This window comes from Copadichromis virginalis, linkage group LG20 (assembly GCF_057382275.1).
Source record: "Copadichromis virginalis isolate Kocher_CV1m ecotype Utaka linkage group LG20, C_Virginalis_male_GT1.1, whole genome shotgun sequence".
Taxonomy (NCBI): Eukaryota; Metazoa; Chordata; class Actinopteri; order Cichliformes; family Cichlidae; genus Copadichromis; species Copadichromis virginalis.
Window position 1 is genome coordinate 29,017,838 of NC_140637.1, and position 18,300 is coordinate 29,036,137.

The window sequence follows — 18,300 nt, forward strand, 5'->3', positions numbered from 1 at the left end:
CAATAGTGACAGTTCTCAGTTGGAGTACTTTTAACTCCCTTTCTACCCCCCAGTTGCCCCTTTGCCCTGTGTAAGTTTACACAAACCTTATTGCACATGCTCAGTGTGATGAAGAAGAAAAGAGACCAAATGACAAAGTAGGCCAATACTGATCTAAAAGCAGCTGACAGTAAAAGAGGCTGAACATCCTACCCTCAAATCAAATCATCAAATGAGCTTCAGGGAAACTAGACATTAATTATTATAATGTATATAAATGAAATAACCCAGGGAATCAGTAAAAAAAAATAGAGAAGCTGACTGATTTATATTATACTTTAAAAGCACATTCTGTGGTAAAATGTTAGACCGGTGTCTATTTTAGTACACCACCATGATCTCTCTGCAGAGGCCCATGTAAGAGACAGGTTCTACATAGACCTTTCAAGCTAACTTCAGTGTTTCTAATTGTTTCGTATAAATGATTCAGGATGCACTTCAGCTTGCCCTCGAGGGTTCAGGAGTCCAACTACAGCTGCAGAAAACTTCAAAGGAGTTTGCCAATGTTCCCTGCTAACACTGTGGGCTAAGCTGCAACCGCCTCCTCTGACACTAAAATAAAGAGGTGCTTGAAGTAGAAAAACAGAATTCACATGGGAAGACAGATGAAGGCATACTCACCTGCATGAGGGTCTGGGAGGAGATGGTGGCATTTGAAACATACAAGAAGAAGAAAAGAGAGGAGAGCATTAGCACCACCAACAGCAGACTGGTTAAAATGAGGATAATAGGCTAATCTTTCAGTTTCAGCGCGCCTCTGATTATCCTCATTACTGGATTTCCATCACTTTAGGAATGAGAAACAAAACACACCTATTGAAATAACAAAATGTTTTCATTCAGTGCGGTTTCAGCTAGTTTATTTACCACTACAGGCCCCTTGGTGATCAATGTTTGATGAAGCTTAGTGTCTAACAGATCAATAACTGGCCCCACATGCTACCCATCCCTTCCCTGTGGGTCTATCCTCAGCCCAGACCACAATGCCTGGAGGCTGACCAGAGCTGACTGACAGATGGTCACTGATCCTGGGGTCCAGACGATCCAGACCCATGCTGAAAATAAGTCTTTGTAAATTATTAAACATGCCTGCCATGCCTAACCTTGTCGATTTTGTTTTTGGGAAAATTATTAGAAAGCCAATAATACTGACAATTTAAAAAAATAAACAAGGTAAGTTATACTCTATTTACTCCAAAAGTTGGAAAATTGAGTGTCACAGCAGACACAATCAACAGAAAAAATTGCAAATTTTTGAGACAATTGAGGATTTTAAAAGGGGAAAAAGCTCAATTTTAGTTACATTAAAAGTTTATAGAAAAATGTAAAAACAAAATTAAACATTTGTGAAGCAAAAATAAATAGTAAATCAAAGAAAATACAATAGCTTAATAAAATAAAGGAAACAAGGCAAATAGTTCAACAAGGTAAAAAAAAAATACAGTAAAGAAGAACCTCAATTAAAATATGTTAAATATGAGAGCTCACTGAATAAAAAAATAACAATTAAGTAGTATTTAGTAGATACTACTTAATAGGATTGGTATTTTGTTATGAAACCGTAGAGTTTCTGTACATGACATTGTGGGATCGTAGCTAAAATAGTTGTTAGCTAATAATGGTAAACAACACAAAGAATTGACAGCTCTACTTAAAGGTGACAGTGTTTTGACTCTACAATATACTTGTTGCTATGCAACCAATTAAAAATAAAGACTTGATGAGATATAATGTTTAACCTGAAAAACATTTTTATTTAACCTGTGTTAAGGAATAAACCTAAGTTAGTTCAAACTATCACCTGTTAGCATGCTAATGTTAGCTTATTATCACTAGTACTAATAGCAGTTTTTGTTCACTATAGCTAGCTAGTTTATTATTCTTTACTTCTGGTTTCTATTGCACTTTTTCATGACTGCTCAGCTGCAAGTGTTTGCAGACAAGTCCACATCTTCTATACGAACTACAGACCACCGTGGCAATCTGCCTGTGATCAAAACAATCACAGGCAATGTGGCTCAGCACCCTCTGTGTGACAGATCTCACCCATTTACAGCCAGAAGACACCCAGAGGATACAGTGTTGGTAGAGTCAAGTTTTTTTTAGAGTCTTTTTATGGCACCAAAATACAACCCATACAGTCAGCACTTTACATGACTGCTTATAAATCAGCTTATAAAAGTGCTGACAGTTACCATTCACAGCAGACAACAGCAGGATTAATATCTGTTAAAACACTTAAATCTACCTGCTTTAATGCTTTAATCAATGCCTGGAGTTTGTTAGGGGGATTAATCAAACATTTCTCAGCTGCACAAGTCTAATCCTTTTCCAGCCACAACAGATCAACTGGTCCAAGTGGCAGACTGGATCTCAGAGGTGTGATATAGTATCAATGTGACTGGAAAGTCAATTTAATTGTGTATATTTTTCCCTGAGTGAATTTGAAATATTTTATTTCAATTTATTGTATCATAATCAGCTTTTATCTATTTAAATTAGTTCATATTTTACTTTTATTGCATTTAATTTTATTTCACAATATTCCATTACATATTTTCTTATTTATCTCCTTCAAACTATTTTATTTTACTCCTTCTGTTATATGTTTTTGTGGGGGGGTTTTTAATCTGAATTTCATTCATCTTTATATTATTCTGCAAATTTGAGATTTTGTTATAGTTTTTTCATATATGGCATGACAAAAAGGAAAACAGGGAAAAGGGGTAAAAAAAATCTAATCTCTGGGAAAAATTAATAAGGAAAAGCTGTAAATTTACAAAAGAACGAGTGATACAATTGCTAGGACAAAGGTTAATTTACAGAGACAGGATGAAAAAAATGGCCAATGTATATGAAAAAAAACCTAACAAATTTGTGAGAAAAGGCTATTTTGCAAATATAAAAGAAAGAAATAAGAAATTATATAACAAAAAAAGGGTTAATTTATGTGTGAAAACAGACAAAATTACCAGGGGGGAAAAAACGTGCAAATTTCTGTAATAAACTGGGAAGAAATAAACTAGCATAACATTTTTTTTTTGAAGAGAGATATTACACGATACAAAGTCCCCAGAGAAATGGTGTTGTTATGTTGGCTCAGTGATGAGCACAGATGGCAACATTACAAAGCAGAAGAAACAATTTTAAATGAAAACTCCAATCCAAGACCTTTGACCTGTGACATACTTTCTTTTAAAATCAAACTTAGTTTATTAACTATGTACACGTTCTATTTAATCAATCGAGGGGAAAAAAAGAGGAACTCACCCTCTGCTGAATCGTTGCATGTTTGTGCTCCATTTCCCTCTTCTCCATGGCTGAATCAATCACCAGCTGATCCAACTTAAAAGTCAATTCACACAAAAGAAGAAAAAAATCAGTTGTTTCAGTATTCATTCTGCTGTTAAATAACTAAAATATACTGTAAATCCTGTAAATACAGTCAGAGCTGGGATGATTCAGATTAGCTGACTATAACTGAGCCTTTTCGGGTAACCGAGAGAGTCACTAAATGGAAATTGAAATTATGTAACAGGCTGGTATCAATAGTTAAAATGAGGACCAATCAAACCAGGGTGCCTGAGGAAATGAGTGGTGGTGAGAACAATCACACCTCTCACCTCTGCAGCCAACTTCTTCATGTAGGGGTCGATCTCATCCAGCAGGTTGTAGCCCTGCTGGAACAGCGAGTACTGGGCATTCATAAATGACAGCATCTGTGTAGGAAATGAAAATTAACTTTAAGAAGTGCACAGATCCTTCATGCTTTTTTTGACTATATTAAAAGAATAAAATATCGGCTTACAGCATCTAGGATCTCAAATTTCTTCTTCGCCTGAAGTACATTGATCTGCAGAAAAAACAAAAATGAAGTGTTTATAATTAACAAGGGAGTGGTCATTCACCCCACCCACTGACATTTTGAATTATAAAAATATTTCTTACCATGAATTTGCAAATATGTCTGATTTCATATGTAAATTCTAATTTATATAAATTAATAAAACCCAGAAGATAGACTGCATTAAAACATTATTAGTATTAGTATAAGTATAATATGGTCAAAAATAACACCACTCTCCTTTAAGTCACTCAGGGTTAACATTATCTTTTAGTTGAAGCCCTTAACACTAAATATTATTTGACACAAACTATTAAGTTAACGCCCTCTGGTGGACATTATTATCTATCTATAACATGACCAACAAAAATAAACATCAGCTGGCCCTATGATGGGTTTGTTTCCTTCTCACTGCTGTAACAAACAGCCCTTATGCATCAGTTGGGACACAGAATGCAAAGCCTTTGCATTCTGTGTTCCAACTGATGCAAACCTAAGTGATATTTTGTGCTACGTTTAAGAGGTTACGTCCATATAGAGCACATCGCCCTGCAGCTTTAACCTTTTCCACCTCGAGACACTTAAAGTTAAAACTCAATAGATTAAGATGTCTAAGAGCTGTGAGAGAAAGCTGCCGGCAGACAAACTGAAGAAAGGAAAGAGGGCACGGCCATCACGGCGATCGCTCTGAATCAGTCTCCTTTTGTTCCCGCGGGCAGTCCTGGTAAATGTGTGGGCAAAATAAGCCCATGCTAAATGTGACCAGAGCAAAGCATGCGCCACTCAAGCAGAAGGGCTCTGGCAGACGTCGCTGCAGGCTGACAGGCTACATCATGGTCTAATTGTAATGGCAACAAGAGGCTGTCTCGTGGGGGTGCAAATGAGTCTGAAGGGATTACACTGCTTCTTAAAACTTTACTCTTTTTGGGTAACTGAAACTGAAAATGATGCTCAAAATCAGTGCCTGGGTGTAGTTTTCATGATTTGTTACTCGGTACATTCTTAGATCTTAGTCCAGTGAGAGTATTTAGTACATCTTATATGTTGTCTTTTTTCTTTTTACAGTGTTTTTCTGACCTGTAGCACGTAGTCCAGAGCGAGGTGTCGGTAGCACTTGCGGGTGATGCTCAGCGCGCTAGTGGCTTCTTCGACCTCGTGAGGCTTGTTCCTGGGTGCCTGAGCGTTCTTCACCTGTGCTATTTCCATGTCCTCACGCACCCTGTCAAAGTGCTTTTTTGTCTCCTTGAATTTTCGAACATCCCTGACAAACAAAATAGAACAAAATACAAGTGAGACATTAGCGTTGCAGGTTAACGTTACGTCTGAAAAAACGTGTCTGGGCTGCAAAATGTTGTAGCCTGTTCTATATTTAAACACTTAAGAAAGGTTTTTGGGGGTAACAAGGACATGTAGGCCTTTTAAAGGTTGTGGAGTAATCCTTTTCCCACCTGTATTGAATATTTTATACATCTAAATATCTACAGGGATACTTCAGCAAATTGTAGGTTTACTTACTCTTTCACAAAATTGTGCAGCTGTTGCTTTACAGACCGCTGGGCTTGATCAAACAGGATCTGAAACAGGTCACAAATAAGACATTAGATGAAATTTATAATACTTTTAGACATTGCTAGTTCATTATTATTTATTCTTTGGCTTATGTCACCATAAAGTTATTATCACGGGATTTAATTTTGGTCATGGAAGCTGTGACCAGTAAATTTAACCAGACACTTTAGACAAGAGGACCAGAACCAGCCTGCCAAAGGGAGGGTATACATTCTGGCTTTTTCGCAGTTATCTCATATTCAATTTTACAACAATGATATCACCCATGACCAGCCATACTACCCCAATGTAATTAATATACATATATATAAACTAATAAAAAGCAAAAATATTGACAATTGTACAAGGGAACAACTCTGGAAATATTACAGAAAAAAATCCTGGCTAATTTGCGAGAAGAAAACAGGAGGAAATTTACAAGAAAAAAAAATTTTTAGAGAAAAAAAAAGGTCAAAATTTACTAATGAAATATTTGCAAATTTACAAGAAAACTGTATTTCAATTTTACAGGAAATTCTTTGGCGAATTACAGTCAAAGAAATTTAATATATCAGAAAAAAACTGCCAAAATTTATAAAACAAATCAAATAAGGATAAGTTTATGAGAACAATGTATATAATAGATAAACTCTTAAAACAGACTATTCAATTAAACAAGAGAAGTACTTTTAGTGATTTACATTTTATCATTATTGCTTTTTATTTCCTACTCTAACATTTCTTTCATCGGGCTGGCTTAGTGTGGAAAACATCTCATTGCTCATCATCATTTTTGTAAATGCATCATTTATAAAATGTGAATGCTATTGTTTATGTGGTCCACAAAGTAAAAAGCTTTCGACAAACCAGTCAGCAGACTAATATTAGAATAACTGTAAATAAATAAGTACATATTGAAAATACCATATGTTGATGCCCAATCAAATTAGTGCAGCAAATGTATATTTATTGTATTGCGTGATGTATGAACTTAGTTCAAATTCAGGATGAAATGTAATGTAGCATTTCTTATTCCAAGTCTTTTGGAAGAAAGCAACAATGTTCCTATTGTGATATGACTTTCAAAGTAACCAGCAGAGGGCGACAAAGCCCAGCTGTTTTCAAAAGATGCTCGTAAATTATGGAAATCAGACATTAATGCCTGTTTGAATGAGTGGAGAGGCAATGATGCTGTGACTCAAACACCCCTGCTCCAACACAATAACATGCTGCCTTCAGTTTGGCGTTTTACATTCGAGATCCCTCCTCTTCCCTTTCATGCTCAGAGAGTACAGTCAGTGTGCAAGAGCTGCTGCTGCTAAATAGGTCACTCGGGCAGAGAGGGAGGGAGTGAGGAAGTAAGCAAGAGGGAGGAGAGGAGGATTCTGGTACAACACAACACTGCAGTCTGCATTCAGCACAGGGTACAAACCAGTCAAACTGCCAAGGCCCACGTGTCCTTACCACAACCGAGCAGTTAGACTGCTTAAAGGGTTTCACCCTCATCCCGCTAGAATAATTGGATACATGCGTTTTGGTATGGATTAGAAGATTTGAGTTTGCCAGGCTGTATAAATAGGCTTATGAGTGTTTTAACTCAGGGATTATAGGCGCGGATGATGGGAAAGACACTCTGCTATTGTTGTTGCTGTAAGCTGTGTATAGAGGGTATATGACAGACTATTAGGGTCAGTGATGGAAAAAAAAGAAGACATTGTGTTGGTGGTTGTGCAAAAACACAGTTTTTTGTTGTTGGTTTTTTTTATCTGTGGCCAATACACCAAAAATGGTCCCATAGTTCCAGCTTTTTCTCTTAAATTACATTTTCTGTTTTAAAAATTTTGCAGGATTTTCATTGATAATTGTACAATTGCCACAGCCAAAATTTGCCATTTTTTTCTTGCAACATTTTTTTCCCTCCTAAATATGTCATTTTAATCTGATAAAAAAAACACGAGTTATCTCATGAATTTGCTGTTTTTTGTCACAAATTTGCCCATTTTGTTGTAAATTAACAAGTTTAATCTAAAAATAAAATAAAAAAAATGTCAGAAAGATTCTACAAACTTAACTGTGGGTCAAATGGAAGTGGTACTTTTAAATGGATTCTCTTGATGCCTCAAAGAAACGTGTTTGTTTTGATGGTAGCAGCCCACCCATTCGGCACTTTGCTGTAATGCTAGTGAGGCTAGCTGAGTAACCTTTCCTGCTTCTTGGAAAGTAAAATGTTTAAAATGGCACCCTGTTTGGCAGTAAACAGGTCTGATAGTGCATATGTGGTCTGCCTGTTTCCCTGAATGTATTTTAACAAGCTCTCAGAAAAGTGAAAGTGGTAGCTGGAAGTTTGGGCCATCAGGAGCTTTCTCAAACACGTGATGCCTAAAACACGAAAATCAGCAGTGCAGTGGTGTATGGCGGTCATAAACTCTCCAGGGTTGGATTAGTTTAAGCGTCGAGCAGACAGAACTGAGGTGGACTGCGGTTTAGAGCAAACCGCAGTCTTTAAAAGTTGTGGGCTCACCCAGCACACCTCTGTGATGTTTGTGTGCGGCAGGAGAACTGCTGTGAAACTTCCTGGCTTGGGGGGAAGTGCAGCCTGTTGCATTCCGGAGCTATTTTTGTGGCAAGCTGACACCCTTGTTTCACCGGACCAACATGCATCAGGTTGTCACTGCATAATGCAAATGTAATGTAATATGGGGGTCTGGGGACTGGTTATGATTTATGAAAAATGATGGAAATTGTCAGACTGGACTTCAGAGGTTGATTCCTACCTGTCACACTTAAAAAACGGACCCAGTTTTCCGTCACTTCAACTTTAGTTTGAACCTAAAGTCACAGTGTGGAGCTTCAGACTAATAAATACAGAAAATGTGTTTTTTCCATGTTCCCATTTTTGGTTTTTATGTAGTCAGAGATAAGATATTTCTGTTTTGATTGTCTCACATGGCTCCACAGAAACACTGTTTGTGGCCTTAAACTATAGTAAGCATTAGGTAATTTGGAGGGGCAGAAAAAGCTACTAAAGATCAGAAGCACTGTGACAAACCAGCTAACAGCTGGTGGTAGGTAACAGACACTGGCTTGCAAACTAGTTCAATTTACATAAATATTATGTTTTATTTAATTTACATTTTTTTCGATCTAGACTAAGAAAATACTTGGAAAGTGTAGATTTTTAATACAAGTATACGGATGCTTTATCTTTTAAACATCAAATATTGGCCTGCTATACATTAGCATGTAGTTAATATACTAACTGTACAACATCTAATTGCCATCATAACTGTATTAACAAAGCTGGGATACAAAAGACAGAATTACAACTTTTAAAAAGTATTTTTATCCTACATTTCTCATAAGTTTAGTGTTCAACAGAATACTGAATTCTCTTTTTTCATAATCTTAGTCATATATTCAATTTTGTTAATTTTTTCAAATCTTATTTTATTACTGTTATATTATTCTATTACTGTTAGCCCTGAAACAGGCTGGTGCCCTGTCCTGGGTGTATCCACCTCTTGCCCTATGGCAGCTGAGATAGGCCCCAGCCCGCACACGGCCCTGAATTGGATAAGCATAAGAGAATGAATAGATGGATGGATGACTGTTATATATGACATTTTTACTCACTCACAGGATAAAGCCTTCAGTATAGATCTGTGGAACTTTTAACAATGTTTGTTTTTACTGTATTTTTTATTGTAACAACAAAAACTGTATGATTCTATTGTCTATCTATCGTTGCTTAATGGCATCCCACCTGACAGACCAGCCATGTTAATTATGACAGAGTGCCACTTTGTTTTGACTTGAAATCTTCTTAGCAGTTAAATGTTGAGAGCAACAGACATTTCATTTCCATATTTGACAGATAAGCACAAACTGTAGAGTTAATGTCAAACATAAGTAAGTCCAAGAGTATCTGGCACACCTTCAGCATGCTGACATCAGAGCTAAGGAATGAAATGGTTGAAGACACCATTACAAAAGACTACTGTACTGACTATCACTTTTTTAAATCCCTTCGCTGATTCCACCAGCATGTTCAGACAGAATGATGTGATTTAGTCAGTCAAGCAATTATCTCAAGCCCACTCTGTGCACAAGAACACCTTTGTCAAATCGGAGTGGGTAAAAACACACTGTTGTTTTTAGACTTTATCCAGGAAACCATGCATGCTTCGTGTCTCTAGGTTTGGATTTGACTGTGAAACTGCAAGTGCGTTGGATAACGACTTGTGACTGAGAATACTACAGTTAATCCTCCTTTCTTACGGTCAGCAGAAATTACAAAACCAAAATGCAGCATTTGAGCCCATAAACTCCGAGCTGGGAGCCAAAGGCTGTTGTCCCACATACTTCTAAACAACCAGATTACATAAAAATGGATTTAATTAAAGATGTTTTAGGCTGGAAATGCAGGACAAAAAGAAGCACTTATTTGTATGCACTATGGGAATGTTTTTCCTTTTTGGAAATTATTTGGATTGTATATGCCAATGGTTGAAGTGTGATTTGTCCAGGGCACCAATGATCTATCTCCTTGAATGCATTTATAAAGAGAGCACTGATGGTGGGTCTAGTGACTTGTGCCAAACTAATCCTTTTGTTTTGGAAAGAATCTCAAACTCTGATAATAAAACTCCAAAAGGTTGATTCTGTTCATCTGGACGTATCGTTTTCAGTGGGACTACGTCCAGATGAACAGAATCAACCTTTTGGCATTTACTTACCTGGAGGATTGAGTAAGCATCAAGACATTCTGACAATGAAAATTTGGACTGAACAAAAGGACACTGTTGCTTGTGAAAAAAAACATTTGGGAAGGGTCATTTGTAAAAGAAAAAAGAAAAAAAAAAAGGGATGGTCAGGGAGCAATCAAACAGGTTTTATGAGTTATTATCTAAAGACAACGGAAAAGCATTTTGTGATGCATGTCTGACAGCATGTATTAGATATTTGGCAAGTGAATATTACCCAGTAAATTACTCTAAAAATTATATTAATCCACATCAGTGTCTTTGAACTTCACTTTTTCTTTTTGTTGTGTTTTAATGTTTTGGATTTAATTCATTTCAAATTCTGAAGTATAAAATTCAGAATCTTCTTTACAAAAGTAAGTTTTTTTGCAATCACATACATCGCCCCCTGCTGACCTTTAAAGAGGATGCACATTTATGGCACTTTCCAGATCAACACGCTACACCCATTTTTTATACTGTTTAGAGTTTTTTCACATAATTTAAAGCTACAAACAGCAGCTGGTTCCTTCATTCAAAACTCTGGAAACAAGGAAAAACAGCTAAGCTAAGGCACCAGTGAAACAGGCCTAGAGACCAGTCAGTGACCCCTTTATCTAATTACTTTTGTCACTAAGAGGTTACTATGGTTGTCAAAGGTTTACATGGAAGATGCAGACTTGTCCACAAACACTTTCCACAAACTGGTCATGTATAGATTTAAAATGTGCTGGTTGGCACAGCTTTTATTTTGAAGGTGAATGTTATCCATTTCTGGCTTGTAAGTAAGTAAAGTAAGTAAAACTTTGTGATTTTTATCTTGAAAGGTGCTATATAACTAAAGTGCTTCACAGAAGCTAAAACCTAAAAATAAAAATCAACCAAAAGCAAGTTTAAAAAGATGAGTTTTTAGCTTGTGGCTTGTGTCTCAACCGTTAACTTTCACTACAGCTGAGGGAGTAAGTGTGGAAGTTCTGCAGAGAAATCGGCGATTTTCATTGGAAAAAACTGCAAGGTGACCACAGCATCTGCTAGCAACCAAAGCAAACACAAAGAGGTTTTTGATGCAGCACCCTCTTAGTGACTGATTTTAACTCGTGCCAACATCGTCCAGTAACTACGCTACGTGAAGTAGCCTTTAAATTATATATCCCTTGTTAATTAATCCACTTTAAATATGCTGGTGACACCATTTTCTTTCTTTAACAGGTGAAGACATTAAGACTGTTTCAATTTTTTATGTTTGTGTGCCTTTAAAAACATGAGATGGATCCATGGGATGGATGAAACACATCACTGAAAAAACAAAGAAAGTATATTTGTTCAAGAAGACTGTTGCTGCATAGCATGGCTGATAAATAAACAGCTGTAAAAACTGATCTTAAGAAATTGAAGCATAGATCTAGTTCTGCAGCCTTATCTAGAATAATCTGGTCTGCAACGGCCAAAAAGGAAATTAAAACTACTCACAAAAATTAGAGGCAGAAATCTCTAAGGAATCTTAAAGCAAATGACTACAATGAGCCTTACTGCTATTTAACTTGATTTCCATGTAGTGGTGTATCTAGAAACACCGGTTGATAAAAAATAGGCTAATTCAAATTGTATTATAGCAAGCTGGTTGATTTTTTTTTTTCTTTTTGCACGAAACCCTAAACATATTTTCTCCGGACCGCAAATCCCATCCGTTTTTGCATTATGACCTCTTTCCAGTGCACAAAGATTCACTCACATCATATTCTCCCTGTGTCAGCCCTCCCCCTCATGCCTAATGTATGTTCAGAGAGTCAAACACGTGTCAATAATTTATCGAGTATTCAAATGGAGCTTTATGGCCCAATTATGTTGATGCTGCCGCCTGTGAGAAAGAAAAATCTGTTGTGAAAACTTTGAGGGGAAAAAGACTCTCAGGATTGGAGCTATACTTGGCCTGCTGGTGACATTCACACAAACAGAGCCTGTTTGTTCTGTTGTGTGGTACTGGACTGGCAATAAAGCCAAGCTATCAGGAAATGGAAGGAAGCAGGGCCAAGACTCTTTTAAACTTGTCCCGTGTATGTGCTCAGACGCCATTTTGTATTTCCTTTCTGGATTTTAAAGGCATCCGAGTATGCCTGTGACAAGGGCGGCTGGCACTCCGTGGCCACATTTGTACCATGCCAGATATAACGGTCATCATTTCTTATTCATTGACGCTCTGCTGGAGTCCCTTGACTACATGAGCGCCACGCAGTAAAAATCACACACAGTGTCGTTTCTGAATAAAACACAAAAATACTAAATAAATTAAAAATAAATGTTCCTACACATCATTCTCATATCTCAGAGGATTCCCTTCTATCACAGGGTTTCTGCAGGATTTTTAAAAACCAACATCAATTAGTGTATTGAGATCAAACAGTGCTGAAATGATGCATTATATCTGGGTTTTTATAAGCAAGCTATAACTACTAGCTGCTCACGATTATTTAACACAATTATTAAAAGTAGACTAAAAGTAGTCTATTCATTATACTTAACAACCAAACAAACAAAAAACTTAATCTTAATTTTTGGGGATTTTCCTGAACTTTAATTATACTTCAAATGAGCAAATGAAATAAATAAATATGAAGTTAATTAAATCTGCCACAGTCTGGTGGGGAGTGAATTTGGACTTTTATGGAGAAGCAAAAGAACAGGATGTGCTGAAAGGCAAAACGGGAGATTTATTGAAAAACAGACTGTGGCACAATAATCGTTTTATCAGCACGGCCCCAGAGCCTCTTTGGTGGTAATTCATCAATACTGCTTGAACTATAACTGGAAACTAGAGCGCTTTCTTTACCTAAACTGTTGTTGCTTTCCCACCAATTCTACAAACTCATATTCAAGTATCTCATTAGAAAGATTACACATTACAAAACTTATTCTTGCGTAAATTAAATTTAGAAATGAGCCCCTTTCTTTTAGATGGCCGACAAAGCTCATCTTGATTCTCCTTCTGCCTCCTTATGTGTACTTTTTTCGTTTCCCACAGGTGTGAAAAGTGTGGCTGAGCTTACACTCCAGTGTTTGTATTTGTTGAGAAGGTCATGAGGATCAAGCAGCAGGAGGTTAACGGCCGCTGTGGGGATTGAGGTTGTTAAAAGAGAGTTAATTGAGCTTAAAGTGGACTTTAAGCACAATTAACAATTCCACCTTCATATTCTCGGACTCTACTAGAGGAGCTTTGCATGATTTACAGTTTAAAAATTTCCTTCTTTTTGTTATACTGCCTCCTGCCAAAAGAAGATTTTAACTGCTGGTGGATGGAGATAAAGGTTGGGACTCTCAGATGACCACAGAAGAAAGCTGTTGATCACTGACTCACAGGCGTTACCTGAACATATCCTGACTGTATTATTTGAAACTGTGGGCATCTCTAAAGTGCAACGTTTTTCTGGCATATGAAAAATGTTGGCTTTCGACCAAAGGGAAATGACCAGAACTGCATTCACGAAAAACTGCATTTACATGCAAAGTCACCCATCCAAAGGCCTGGTTTAAACTTGTAAAAACCCTCATTTATAAAAGACAAGAAGGAAAATCCTTATAGTTCCCCTTTAATAAACAGGAGAATTATCTTCGCTGTGAAATGCTAAGGTTTTGTTTCTGCAATCTCAGCCTCTGACACCGACTGCACTGTTTCTGCCAGGAACTACCAGGAAATGGAGATGATCCTCTTCCTTGCACTTCATTTCATTTCAGTTTCACCACTATCTCATTCTTAGTTTCTGTCTACAAAAGCAAAAATATTTCAAAACTTTCTAAATTTATAACAGCTTCTAAGGTTTTTTTTTTAGAGTACCTATACCTAGGGCTGTGCAATATGACCAAAATCTCATATCCCAATATAAGAATTCTATCGTCCAGATAACGATATAAATCACAAAAATGTAACATTTTCTTTAAATTCTGTGAATCTCGGGCAGCTCGACTTACGGGAAGTGTTTCCAGCTGCGCGTCATGTAGCTGGAGTCCAGTGTTTTAACAGATGCATGAAATTACACATTTTCAGACATAAGTTGTAACAGCCGCAGTTTTCTTTGTGAGTATTTATTACGCGTGCTGCGGGGAAAAGCCTGTTCTAACGTTTGAGTCTAAGGTTTATTTTTTAGCACCTGGCGGCTCTTTTTTACTTCTCATCCGTAAATAATCTGCTCTTTCACGTGATTCAGTTTATTTTGAAAAGTCTCAACAGGATCTTGAGCTTTATTGTGAAAGGTTTATGTGGAACATAAACAAGCGGACACGCGATGGTTTTACCGTCGTTGCTGCTAACCACAACGCATAAAAACAGGCGCTTGTCCGTCAGTAGTGTCGTTATATAAAATATAAGAGAAAGAGAGACTTTTTAGTGGGGATAGGTTAATTGGTTAATCCAAATTTCCCATAAGTGTGAATGTGCGAGTGAATGTGAGTGCGAATGGTTGTCTGTCCCTGTGTGTTGGCCCTGCGACAGACTGGCGACCTGTCCAGGGTGTACCCCGCCTCTCGCCCTATGACAGCTGGGATGGGCTCCAGCGCTCCCCGCGACCCTGAAAAGGATAAGCGGACGCGAATGGATGGATGGATGAAAGAGAGAACTTTAAGAAATTAATATAGCCACTACAGGGACCATCAAAACGATGAAAAAATATTGCCGTAAACAGTTTATTTTGCGACACCACGAAACAAACGATAGCGTAAAATGAAACGATAGATGTTTTTATATCGTCATCCGATATATATCGTTATATCGAACAGCCCTACCTATACCTATAACAGAACACAAAATAATGATATAGTGACAGACATGCACACATGCCTGTAAGACACTGACATACAGGTTTATAGGCTATACAAGGCTTCTTCTGTCAAGCAGCTGTTCAACCTACTCAGTCCATTAAGCCTCCATTTGTAATGCTGACCTTCTTCTCTGCTTCCTGATCGGCAGTGAAGGAAGAGGAGGGAGTCGCTGATCTGCGACGACACATCTTTCTCCTCTCCCTCTCTTTCTCTTCTCTCTTCCCCTTCTCTTTTTTATTATGAATATATTTAACTCTGAATTTTGCAACCATGCTCAAAAAGTCTCCCTTGGATATCAAACACTGCTTATATGTCCCATTTAATAGAAAATATCCTTCTTGTCAATTCCTAATACAGTTTTATTCCTGTAATATCAGCCTTTAACCCCATCTGCATTGTCTCTTCTAGTGTATCCACTCAGAATTTTTGCATTGTGGAATAAATAATATTAAGACTTCTTTGGAAATCAAACATTCTCTGCATCAGCCATTATGACATATGGAGTTCCACACAAATTTATTCTGGGGCCTCTACTATAATACTATATACTACTGTCTACAGGAGTTTCCAAGTTAGTTTCTTGGTTGTTTCCAATCAGTCTACTACCACTTGAGACAGTGTTAGCAAGCTCCCACTGCTTCCTTGTGCATTAAATAATACAGTATGAAGTGGCAGGTTTTGTTTATTGCTACTTTTTGTCTTTAATCCCCACAGTTGTAGTTCATATATCAACTTGTATCAACTGTGACTTTTTTGTTTTTAGATCAAAGCTGAAGACTTCACTTCGAGAACTGTTGACCTCTGGTACTGTCTGAATGCAGGACAGCTTGTTACTGCGCCGCTGTACGCAAGCAGTGTGAATGTCTCCATTGTAAGTTTAGATGTGCTACATAAATAGAATTTAGTTATTTATTTCTTATTACATTATGACTTATTTGTACAAGCCTAAAACAGTTAAACACAGCGGAGCAACATGAGGAACTCAGGAGTTAAGGAGGAAGAGTTATTTAGACATTACGTGTGCCTTTTCACTGACTTGAGAATACTTTTTTTTTTTTTCACCTTCCACTTTTTACCAAATCTTTACGTTATTTAGATGTCTGGCCAAGTTCAACATCTTTTTAAAAAGCATTACTGGGTGTTTACACACCGTCAAAATCTTTAGATGTGGTTTAACCGGAAGGTCGCCGGTTCAATCCCCAGGCTCTCTGTCCTGGTCGTTGTGTCCTTGGGCACTTTACCCTACCGCCTACTAGTGATGGCCAGAGGGGCCGATGGCGCGATATGGCAGCCTCGCTTCTGTCAGTCTGCCCCAGGGCAGCTGTGGCTACAACCGTAGCTTGCCTCCACCAGTGTGTGAATGTGAGAGTGAATGAATAGTGGCATTGTAAAGCGCTTTGGGTGCCTTGAAAAGCGCTATATAAATCCAATCCATTATAATTATTATTATTATTATTATTATTATTATTATTATTATTATTATTATTATTATTATAACTGAAATACTGTGGTATTTCTGAGGGTCTGCAGAAAAACTGGACAAAAATCTGTCTATTTAAAACCATTGAACATTATTTGATCATTAAAACCTTGAATTAAACTACAAATTTGATTGCTTACTTGTGAGTGAGAAACCCAGGAGGATTTCTTTATTAGGCTTACTAAAAGGAAATGAAAAGTACCTGCCAATGGGAGATTTTAATAACCTGGCAACCGTAATTTTGTTTTTATAAATGGCCTTTAAATGAGCTGTAAAGGATAATTTAATTATTCACTAACCATTAACACAACCTTTATTAAAAGGTGCCCCGTTGGTGAGTATTTCCATATAAAAACAACCTAAGGAGACACTGTCAGTGTCTGCCTTTCAGTGTGAGCTGTATATACTGACATTAATGCAGCCACAGATGGTTTCAGTGACCATCAGTGTTAAAATAAAAGGAATAAAAGGCCCTAATGTAGCCTTAAATGCCAGTTAAAATTCGAATGATACCACTCTGTCTCAGTATAATGTATATAGAGTGCATGGCTGGCTTACCATGTGGTAGTTTATGATCTCTTGCAGGCTTTCCCCGCATTTTTCCAAGCACTCCTGCACAGAAAATAACAAAAACCAGTCTTTAACTGCACAATACATCCAGAAAAATTCTCATAATAGTCTCACGCCACAATAGTTTCATTTTTGTGAATAAAAGAAGCAAATAAAATCTGTCAGAAACTAAAACCATAATTTATATGAATTCTGCATGGAAGAAAATAAAAAGATCCACAAAGCTAAAAGTAAGTCTAAGCTGGTTAATGTCACTGAGCTGTACCATGTACAGGAAAAAGAGCTATAATTGCAGGACTGATTCATGCCATTTATTTTTATTCGTTTACAATGGAAACTACAAATATGAACAAGGCTTTAATAAGAAACTCACAATTAGTCATACAGTTGAAGCCAAAAAGGCTTTTAATAGTACTTAATGTCAGTAGCAATGAAAACAGTTCAAGACGCCGGAGTCGTGAGTCGAGCCAAGAAGTAAGTTTCCAGGCCTGATTTGATCCTCGCTGACTAATCTGTTAGTAATCAGGTTTGTTCACACAAAAACAATGTCGGAGGCTTCTCCTCGGACATTAGCTGCTTTTTGAGGCTAAAAGAGGCTGATTTTTTTTTTTGGCTGATTTTTGAGGCTAAAACCTTCCACAACCATATCGACTAAAAGACAAATGAGGCCAATAATACCAGATTAAAGTCTGTGATGGATAAAACCGAGGCTTTGTTTCAGAATCTCACCGAGATCATTACGTCCTTCTTGCACTGCTGAGACAGATCCCGGATGCCGTTGACAAAGAGCTTGTTGGCGCTGACATAGGCCTTTCCTGCTTCGATCATTCCACTGCATAGCTTCACCAGCTGTGGACAGAAGACAGACGAGGGGTTAAATGAAAGATGTTGACGCTTTCAACACACGCATCGTATTAGCAGGGCTGTAGTTCAGCTTAAGGAGATGACGATGGGCAGGCCTTGTATATCAGAAAGAAAAGAATCTGTATAAGGCCAAGGCCTAAAAAAAAAAAAAACTGGATTCATTTAAGAAGGAGAGGTCATTTTAACCGCTCTGAGCAAGTCTTGAATGGTCAAAAATAAAATAAATTAAAAGAAAGATGTTTACAGCCTGGCACAAAAATCAAGGTTGAATTTTTGATATTATCCATCTGGACACTAGAGTCTGAGGTATAACTAACTTCAGTCACAGGTGTTGCAACCACATCCGCGTGTTCACTTGCACCATCTAAGGCAGGGGTCTTGAACTCCAGGCCTCGAGGGCCGGT

At 37.4% G+C, this 18,300-nt stretch overlaps 1 protein-coding gene and 1 long non-coding RNA gene across 3 annotated transcripts in view; one reads left to right on the forward strand and one right to left on the reverse strand.

The window, feature by feature from the left end:
- Positions 1-18,300, forward strand: part of LOC146685066 (uncharacterized) — a 49,760-nt gene that overhangs the window by 21,229 nt on the left and 10,231 nt on the right. The gene's annotated exons all lie outside the window — the stretch shown is intronic.
- Positions 1-18,300, reverse strand: part of LOC146685067 (arf-GAP with coiled-coil, ANK repeat and PH domain-containing protein 3-like) — a 70,358-nt gene that overhangs the window by 18,419 nt on the left and 33,639 nt on the right. For both annotated transcript variants that reach the window (XM_085444477.1, XM_085444476.1), the window contains exons 3-10: positions 17,762-17,881; positions 17,021-17,074; positions 5,399-5,457; positions 4,961-5,144; positions 3,848-3,892; positions 3,663-3,758; positions 3,310-3,384; positions 661-672 (exon numbers count right to left, since the gene is read on the reverse strand). In XM_085444477.1, coding sequence (XP_085300603.1) covers positions 661-672; positions 3,310-3,384; positions 3,663-3,758; positions 3,848-3,892; positions 4,961-5,144; positions 5,399-5,457; positions 17,021-17,074; positions 17,762-17,881 — 645 coding nt within the window. The remainder of the gene's footprint in view (positions 1-660; positions 673-3,309; positions 3,385-3,662; positions 3,759-3,847; positions 3,893-4,960; positions 5,145-5,398; positions 5,458-17,020; positions 17,075-17,761; positions 17,882-18,300) is intronic.